General features: G+C 49.9%; 1 protein-coding gene across 1 annotated transcript in view; it reads right to left on the bottom strand.

Annotated features, from left to right (window-relative positions):
- The window catches only part of TRAF3IP3 (TRAF3 interacting protein 3), an 8,259-nt gene extending 708 nt beyond the window's left edge, over positions 1–7,551 (bottom strand). Inside the window, exons 1-8 of the mRNA XM_010002144.1 lie at positions 7,492–7,551; positions 4,692–4,763; positions 4,316–4,456; positions 3,474–3,607; positions 2,719–2,774; positions 2,012–2,074; positions 1,873–1,932; positions 1,187–1,335 (exon numbers count right to left, since the gene is read on the bottom strand). Of these exons, the coding sequence (XP_010000446.1) occupies positions 1,187–1,335; positions 1,873–1,932; positions 2,012–2,074; positions 2,719–2,774; positions 3,474–3,607; positions 4,316–4,456; positions 4,692–4,763; positions 7,492–7,551 (735 nt within the window). The remainder of the gene's footprint in view (positions 1–1,186; positions 1,336–1,872; positions 1,933–2,011; positions 2,075–2,718; positions 2,775–3,473; positions 3,608–4,315; positions 4,457–4,691; positions 4,764–7,491) is intronic.
- Between the last annotated feature and the right edge of the window lie 1,753 nt (positions 7,552–9,304).

Below are 9,304 nucleotides of genomic sequence, written 5' to 3'. Positions count from 1 at the left end.
TGGTGGCAGAGGCAGGACCCGGTCTGTGACCATCCCGTGGCCTGCAGGCCTCGCTGCCGGCCTCCACATCCCAGTGGGTTATTGCTTCATCTGAAGTTAGTTAAATGCTAAATGGAGCTGAATTTAGATCAATGCTTCATCTCATTTAGATGGGAGTGTCTGTTTCTCTCACTTAAACCGTGTTCCAACCTAGAAAGGTTGGTCCTTAAGGTCCTTTCTACCCTGGCATTCTAGGATTATTTTCACGACCACAGAAGCCTGTGGGTCAGGAAGATGACATGGGGTGCAGGCTTTGCCTCTCATCCTGACAGTCACTCTGCATCTCACTGCCTGCGAGAGCAGTTGCAGAGTCCTTCAAACCCTCTGAGACACACGGGACAGGCACCTCGGTTGTGCTGCACACCCCAAAAACCAGGAACTGCCTTTTTTTTTTCTGGCAGGTGGCCCTGCTGCCTTCCCAGCTGTGGAAGAGAGAAGGGAGAGCAGGACCACCCCAGCTGTCCCTGATCGCTCTGATTGTCCTTTACAAAGCGCTGCCCCAGGTGGTGCTGGCGTTTCGTGCTGCCTCTGCTCTGCCCAGGGGGGTCGGCAGGACCAGCTCTCCTCCTGCGTGGCTCGGGGCTCTGCTGCAGTAAGTTAAAAATCCTTTTTTTTAAAAACAATCCGTTTTTAAAAATCCTTGTTGAGCGCTGCTGGAAGAGCTGGGGGGGCTGCTGGTTGGCTGAGGGCAGAATTTGATGGGAAAGAGGCTGTAAGAGGCTGTAAAGCTTTGAGTTTTTCTGCAGCCCCGCTGTGAGGGCTTTGCTTGTTTGTTTGTGGTTTTTTAGCAGGCTATGCCTGTTATTTGCAAGCCTTTTCCTCTTCTCCTTCTTGTGCCCAGAGTCTCAGCTATTCAAGTGTGGCTCTGGCTTTTCCCTGCGAGGTTGTTGGGGCTCTCCTGTCCATGAAAGGAGAAGTGGGTTTGTCTGGAGGGTGCTGTGCTGCTGCAGCCCTGGGTGGAGGTGCTGCTGCCCTCCCTCGTGTGTGGGTGCTGTGTTGAAGGCTTAGGTGAGGCTGATGTCAGGATAGAAGCTCAGCAGAGCTACTCCTTACAGGAGGTGCCAAACGTAAGTTACTTCCAGGGGCTTTGGTGTGTTGTGTCTTGGCAGGGAACTTGGTCCCAGCTCTGGTTCAGTTTCTTCCTCACCTTGTTTTCCTTTGCTGCAAGCTGGGATGTCCTTTCCTGCACCTCATCCTCCAGGCTTTCTTCTCCCTCCTCCTCAGGATGCTCTAACAGAATGTTTTGTTTTTCCTTGGTGGGAGTGAGAGGTGGGGTCTGCGTGGTGAAAACCTGGTCTAGAAAACAGGCTTCTGATGAGAAATGGGTCCAGGCTTTCAGTTTGCTTTAGATCTTGTTTGCTCAGCACAGTTTAAAGATAATATTTGTGTGCTATGCACACAGCAGAGGGCACGGGAGCTGAGTTACCTGTCACAGACCTGCCTCTGCTGGAGCTACAAATTAATGAACTTTAGAGGAATATTTCTAAGTAGTTGCCAGAAATGGAGGGGAAGGAGAGTGTCTTTTTAATTATTTTTTTTTTTCAGGTACAGCTGTAATTGCAATTATAAATATTCATGTATTTTGTTTGAAAAAAAACAACAACTGGTATGGCTGCTGAAACAGAATTTGCAATGAAATCCATTTATTTTTCAAAGTGTTTCCATCATAAATATACTTATGTTTTAACATTAACTAGCAAAATACAGTAACTCGTTTTGTGCAGCTTTAACATAATCCTGTGTTCTAAGCCAGTGGAGACTTCTAGAGCCAGGCCTAAGGTTCTGGTGTCCCGTGGGAGCAGGGCTAAGGTGGGAGTTACAAAGTTTGCTGACCTTTCCTTTGCACCGGGGCCTCCTGGAGCCTCTGCTGCTCCGCCTGGCTCTGTATCAGGCCTGGGGATGTAAAAAGGCTCCGTTACCACCCCCAGCTCTGACACAGGTCGCTCGCTTTGCATGTCTTTGTGTTACTTACTTTGTAAATGGCCGATTGTCGCCTCCAGTGCTACCCTCTGGCTTTGTTCCTTTTGCAATTGATCTGAAATAATGACAGGAGAACAGAAGGGCTGGTGTGGATGCAAGGATGGCTACTTTCCCTTTCTCCACGTCTGAAATGAAGTGGATGTTGTTGGCTACGCTGAACTTTCTTCTCTGAAGGAATGTGATGTTGAGCTGTCAATTGCCTTTCAGTTTGGGCAGCTTTTTTTCTAGCGTGCCTCAAATTCCATTAGTTTATTTTAAAGCTGCTTGTGTGAGACCTGTTAAGAAAATAGACCTGCCAGCCATTTACTCTTCCTTAATTGTGTTTTAAAATAGGCACGTGAAGTGTGTGAGAGTGTCCTTGCCTCTCTGGAGTGGTACTTTAAGACACTGTTGGCGTGTGTTTGTGGGCTGGGAGCATCCCCACCGGGCAGGAACAGCTTGTGCTGCTGGCCTTGGTGCCTCTGACGAGGATGCAAAAGTCCTCACCAGAGCTGAGGGTTCATCTTTGAATGTTCAGGTCTCACATTCCATCCTTTCTTCTAGAAAAGCCACTCGGCTTCTCTGAAGTCCTTTTTAATCTGGTCGGAAGTGACTCCAGGAGCCCTTCGGAAACCAGAGACTTCCAGGGTCGGGATTTTTAGGAGCTGTTTTCCTTGAGTCCTCTGTTTCTTTGCAGCCCCCCTGCCCTCGCCCCCGTACCTCGGATGGTGCTGATGTGCCGGGCCTGCAGGCGGTTGTCCTCCCGCAGGGCGCTGCTGTGCACCCCCGCAGACCCGGAGCGGGGGGCTGGGTTTGCAGGGCTGACCCTTGGGCTTGGCCAAAGGGGATTTATTACGTAGCGATCTCAGCCTGGGGCTTCAGAGCCCTGGAGCAGCTCTGCTCTGGGAGAGTTGGGGTGTTCAGCCTGGAGAAGAGAAGGCTCCAGGGAGACCTTAGAGCAGCTTCCAGTGCCTGAAGGGGCTCCAGGAAAGCTGGGGAGGGGCTTTCTATCAGAGAAGATAGTGACAGGACAAGGGGTGATGGGTTTAAACTGAGAGGAGATTTAGGTTGGATATTAGGAAGAAATTCTTCACTCTCAAGGTGGTGAGGAGCTGGGATGGGCTGCCCAGGGAGGCTGTTGATGCCCCATCCCTGGAGGGTTTTAAGGCCAGGTTGGATGAGGTTTTGTGCAACCTGGTCTAGTGGGAGGGCTCCCTGCTCATGACAGGGGGGCTGGAACTTGATGATCTTTAAAGTCCCTTCCAACCTTAATGATTCTATGATTTCTATGACTTCCTGGCTGGCACATTGGAAAACGGGAACTCCTGGAAGGGGGATGGAAGGAGCTTGGAGCTCCCACTGGTCTAGAGGGAGGTGTCCCTGCCTGTGGCAGGGGGGTTTGAACGAGGTGGTCCCTCCCAACCCAAACCATTCTGTGGCTCTGTGCTGTTCCTGAGGGGCACTCATGTACCTGCAGTTCACTCTGCAAAAGGTGGAAGCTGTTCTCGAGCTCGGTGTGCGCTGTGCTCGTGTCGGTCAGTTGGGCTGTGAGCCTGGTGTGGTGCTCTTTCCACAATGCAAGGTCCTGCCTTGTCACTGCCAGCTTTCTCTGTGGAGGAGAGAAGAACCCAGGGGTGGGCTGTGACCCTCAGCTTGGTGGGACCACGCCAGGCTGCCCTGAACAGCACCCACGGGCTGGGCCGTGTGTGGGGCTGGGGTAACACCAGCTCCTCCTGCACCCGGGTTGTGGCAGCACGTGTGAGGCTGATGCCACCTGATGGACAGAGGGAACACAGGCTGAGGGTTTGCTGTGGAACCCTGGTTCCTCTGCTGCTGGGAGGATTGAGGAAGCTTGTAATCTTTGGGATACAAATAACTCATTGTTCTGAAAATACAAGTTAGCCGTTTGGTTTGACCCCCCGGGTGCCTCTTGGGGAAAATCCATTTTCATATAAAAGAGCAGCTCCCGAAGAAGTGTCTCTGGATACCTTGTGCCCTGGATTTATCTGTGTGTAGCTTGTTGCTCTGTGTGTAGAGCAGGGAGAAGGAAGAAGGGGCAGTGGAGGAGAAAGGTTTACACTTAAAACTGCCAAGCAGCAGCCTGTTCCCCCAGCTGTGTGCTCTTTTGAATGACCTGACGTGTGGCTCACAAAATGAGATCAGGTTGCCACTAAGCTGCTTTGGACTTTGCTCAGTAGCTAAAAAATGGTAATTTTGCACCTTTGTTACTAATGGTAAGCCAGTGATCCCCTTTCCCTGAAATGTGGGAGCTCTTTGTCACAGACTGGGTGTAAGCAAAGCCAGGTCTTTTCCTTACCTGAGAGTTTTGCAGCTCCTGCTCTGCTTGGAGTTTGTCCTCCAGCATCTTCTGAAGAGCCTCCTTAGCTTTCTGCTCGTAGGTCTGCTTCTGGTCTTCCATCTCTATCAAGATCTTCTTCACACACTCCTTTGTGTAATTCTTTAAAGGAAGAATCAAAGTGCTTGAAGGGTTTTATCTGACATACTCTTAGTCTTGCTAAGCCTGAATATTAACAAATCCAGAGTGTGTAAATGCTACTGAGCTGTGAAGCTTCAGCAAAGAGGAGAAATGATTTTTCAGATGCATATCTAGCCAGGTTGCTCTAGAAGCTGGGACCAGAACTGGCTTGGTGTGTTGTTTCCCTGCCTTCCTTCCCCAGTTTGGTGCCCCTTACCTGGGTGCAGGCCTGCAGCTGGTTCTCAAGCGCCCTTAGTTTGCACTTCAGTTTGTCTTCATTCAGCTGACCCTGGGGAAGAAACAACTGAGCTGACATGTGGAATCACAAACTGCACAATATGCCTCAGTGCTCTGTCAGCCTGTGTGTTGATTCCCTTTCTCCCTTTTCTTCATCTGTGATGTTGTGGCTCAATTTGGTCAGTCTTTTCAACACTTGGTGTTCATATAAGCCTTCATGATGTCAGAATAAATGGGGTCTCGGGGAAGGAAAACTTGTGCACTGAAAAAACTCTCCTGAGGCAGTCCCATGGGATCTGGGTGCAGCAAGAGGAGAAGTTCACAGCAAGGGGATTTCAGGTGAGTCTGGTTGGGACTGTCCTTGTTCCCTGGCTCCTCCCTGCAATGCTCCTTGCCTAAAGCTTGGGCTGCTGCTGAGGTCTTGTCTTGCTGGTTCCCTTAGGAAATAGGTTGGTTCTTCCTTGCAACATCTGTCAGTTGGGCAGGGGGATAGAGGGCAACAGTGATGATTCACTTTCCTGACTGTAACCTCCTCTCAGTGTTAGTCAGGCAGCCTAGGTTTTGTGAAACCAGACTGCATGGAAATTCAGATGAGCATTTCTAGCAGAGTTCACACAGGCTGATTTTCCACCACTGATACTGAGAACACTGGTATCCTCTGCTAGCTGCTGTTTGAAGTCAAGTCTCTGAAAAAACAACTCCTTCATGTTACAGCAATAGCTGTTAGACCCAAGCAAAACCAGATTCTCTGGTCCCTTAGCACTACTTAAATTTGCTCTGAAATTTACAGTCCCAAAGACTAAATCTTCCCAGTTCAGCTGTTGGTACAAAGAATGAAAAGCTTTATCCTCTTAGAAAGTAGGTGGAATTTAAACAAGGTGTGCCCTAGAAGCACGTGGACCTGGTTTCAGTTGATAGCTGTAGTGTTTTGGTTGTCCTGTGGTTGCTGAACTCTGATATTCTTTCTCTTAGTCACTTAAAATAGTTGGTTTAAAGCAGTAAGAGTAAATGCTGAACTGAGCAAGTTCTACAACAGATGGTAGGAAGGTTTCTTTAACCTACGAGTAAAATCATGGGAGGGGGAAGGAAACAAATGCTTTATCCTTTCAGTTTAACTGCATCCCATCCTCCTGAGAAGTTTCTGCTTGTTCCATCAAACCAGAAGCACTTGTGAAAATGAGCAGCATCTCAAAAATGACTTTGTGGCCATTTCAAGAGTTACTGCTGTATTGTTCCTGTCTATGCAACCATATTTCTGTGAAACCCAAAGTATTGGGAAGGGCTAAAAAACCTCTGCAATGGGCATTTGGCATCTCACCTGGGCCTGGAAATGGGCACCCAGCCACCAGTTTCCATGGCACAGCATTATGGAATGGGACCTGTCTGTACCTCCCTTTGCCAGCACCTCCAAGGGAAGCCCCTTTCCCCCAGCCTCCCTCCCCCTGTGCACTCCCAGGGGATCCCCCCGAACAGGCACCATCTACTTGTTTGCCCCATCAGCTCCAGCGCCAGCAGCAAGTTAATTTTTAGTCTGATGAAGGGTTGAAGGCAAGAGGCAGCAGCAAAAGCTCCCTCCAGGAGCAGAGATAGCAAGAAGCAAAGTGCACCCACCTGTTTCTAATCTGAGGTTTCATGGCTACTTCCTGCAGAGTGTGGCAGGGTGTTTTTTCCTGCTCATATTGTATTTGAAGAAGCAAGTGAGGGCGGAAGCTTCCAACCGCAGAGCATCCAGCTCAAGTTTTTTACACCATCTCACCCAATCACTCACATTTCTGCCCCAACAGAACTTTCAAATCACTTTTTAAAAGGATAACGAACTGCAAATTAATATTTAATAATCCTACATAAAATACTTTGTTGCATAAAATCTTTACCTCAATTTTACCTGAAAGTGAAAAAAAAAATAATCAATGGGCCCTGGTTCAGTGCAGCCCAGAGGACTTTGAGCTGTGGGGAAATGGTTTGATGCAGGGCTGTGATTCAGCAGAGTGCCAGTGTGCAGGGCACTGTGGTACCGAGTCCCCTGATCTGTCTTTGGGGCCCAGAACATGTCCCCAAAAGGAACCAGGGCAGAGGATGTCCCTGCAGGTCCCGGCAAGGAGCAGACTGGGGGGCTGGTGCTCTGCAGGGAGGCAGCTTGTGCTGGGTGGGGGTTTTCAGCTGTTGTGTTCCCAGTTTAGGAAGCAGTCTGTCTTTTACCCCATCGGTGATTGCCAGCACTTGGGTGTCTCAGTTTGCATCTAACATTTTTATTTTGGCCAAAAAAGAAAAATTCGGTTCAAAACATTTGCAGTTTGTTTTGACTAGGAAAGAAAATCTGGTGGAAGGTGGTGGGTTGGGTTCGTGCCAGTTTTTCTCCACTTACACACTTTGTTTGCTTTTTACTGAAGAGCAAGTGGGAGAGGCAGGTATAAAAAAAACCCAAAACCTTACAGAAAAGTGTTTTACACTTCCTGTGGATCTGAAAGCAAAGTGTGCTTTGGAGCAATCTTTTGGGGGATAAGAGGGGGAAAACATCCAGTGAAGTAGCCCCTGTGGCTGAGTGTGTGATGAGCCCTCCCTGGAGAGCGAGGGAGCAGCAGGGCGGGCAGCAGCTTGCAGGGAACGTTCCGCACCAGATCTGCTCTGCCAGGCACTTTCAGCACCTAACATCTGGGCTGCAAAGCACCACAGCCAGGCAGAGCTGGGGTTTAGCTCCCAGGAAGGAAGGGAGTCCCGCGGTTGCACAAGCTGGATCCCCCTGAGTCAAAACCTCCCTCCCTCGTGTGCCTCGCTGGTACCTGCCAGGATTTTTCTGACGCTTGCAGCAACGTGGAGAAAAGCTCCTGCAAAATCACCATCTTCTGCTTGAGCAGCAGCTCGCGGTGCAGGGCCTCCTGTGGGGAAGGGGAGAGTGGGTTGGTGGGGACCCCTGAAGGCAGCAGGGGCAGCCCTGCTCCCCCCTCAGGGTCACAGGGGTTTCAGATGGGTCTTTGGGCTTCAGAAAGCTGGTCTGTAGGCTCTCTTAGCTATATAACCTCTCTTTAATAATAATTACAGTTTTAAAGTGGTGTGGCAGTGACTGAAGTGCTGCTTTCCCAGGGGGATATGCAGTGTCTGGTACCCACCTTCAGGTAGTTGGAGAGCTGCACTATTTCCTGAAAGGGAAAGGGCAAATGGTTACAAAATTATATGTTGTTGCAGTTTAAAAGCATTGTTATTAAACATTTTACCAAGTGTCTACAAAATCCAAACATTTTGAAGTAAAGCTGAAATGAGTAGCTCAGTCTGGGGGGAGGAGGAGGAGGAGGGCCTGCTGGGCCTTGTTTGTTTGTTTTCTTTTTCCAGGGAAGTGAAAACACTTCCTGCAGCAACTTGCAGCAGCGCAGTTGTGGTGTCTCGGCCAGGTTGTGTATCAAACCGGGGCAGTTACCGAGGGAGAACAGCAGGTGTCTGTGGGGCAGAGTCACCTTTGTGTGCTCTAGGACCAGTGTCAGCAGTTTTGAAACTATAGATGTTTAGCATCAAGTTCCTGGTCAGAAAATTCAGAAACTTACTTCATTTGCAGGAGTTCAAGGCTAGTTTGAATCTGTCTCTCACCTTATCTAAAACTGCTATTCCACAACTAAAATAAAAAAGAAAGTGTGTTACTGAGGCTCTTCAGCAGCCCCTGCCTGGGCACCCACTGTTCCCCCCCAGTTCGTGCAGGAGGCTGCTGCCCTGCACCCAGTGTCTGAGCACCCAGGGAAGGAGGGAAAGACCCACTCACTCTGTCTGCTGGCTTGAGTCTGTCACTGTTGGGCTTGGATTTGTGAGGGTCTGGGTTCCTGTGGAAGCAAAGCAAAAGGATGTGGCTGATCCCCCTGACCCAGGAGCTCTGCAGCTCTGCTCTCTGGGCATCCCTCTTGCCTCTCAGACATCACTTCTGTGGTGCAGAGCAGCTGTTTAACCAGCCTCCAGTAACACACCTCAACAGGGACCAGAGGCAAAGAAAAGTCCTGCTTGGATGTGCAGTGAAGTGGAAGTTAAACAGTGCTGCAGGCTGAAGGTAGCCCCAGATCCCGGGATGAGCTTATAAGGAAGCCATAGGGCAGCATCTCCTCAGCATCAGTGGTTGAGCTGAGGGCTGGGCTGGTTTATCCCACCATGGGAAAAACATTCTTAACACATGCAGGGGAAACTCAGGCTGGGGCAGTAAAACTTACATCCCTCACCTACCTTGGGTGTTCATGGAGGCACCGGGCCTGGGTTTGGCTTCTGCTGAAGTGCTGAGGGGGACACTGAGGCTAACTGGTGCAGGGGGGAATGCTGGGCTCCCAGGGTGCTGGAAGGAGAGTACAGCTGAGTCAGCATCTCTGCAAAATGGGCTGTGAGGAGCGGAGGGGTCAGGCTTTGTACCTGCAGCAACTGGGTGAACAGCATGAAGGACATGCCAAGAAACTATTGCAAATCCACAAGGATCTGCTGCTTTGGCTGCAGCAGCTCCAGAACTCTGTGGGGAAGGGGAGGGAAACCTGCTGGGTTCTGGGGGGTGTGCCAGAACAGGAGAAAGAACCCTCCCCACCTCCAAAGTGTCTTGAGATATTTTTGGAGAAGATGAGGACTTTGGGTGGC

This window comes from Chaetura pelagica, unplaced genomic scaffold, assembly GCF_000747805.2.
Source record: "Chaetura pelagica isolate M959 unplaced genomic scaffold, ChaPel_1.0 scaffold181, whole genome shotgun sequence".
Lineage (NCBI taxonomy): Eukaryota > Metazoa > Chordata > Aves > Apodiformes > Apodidae > Chaetura > Chaetura pelagica.
This window is presented reverse-complemented; position numbering and strand designations above follow the sequence as displayed.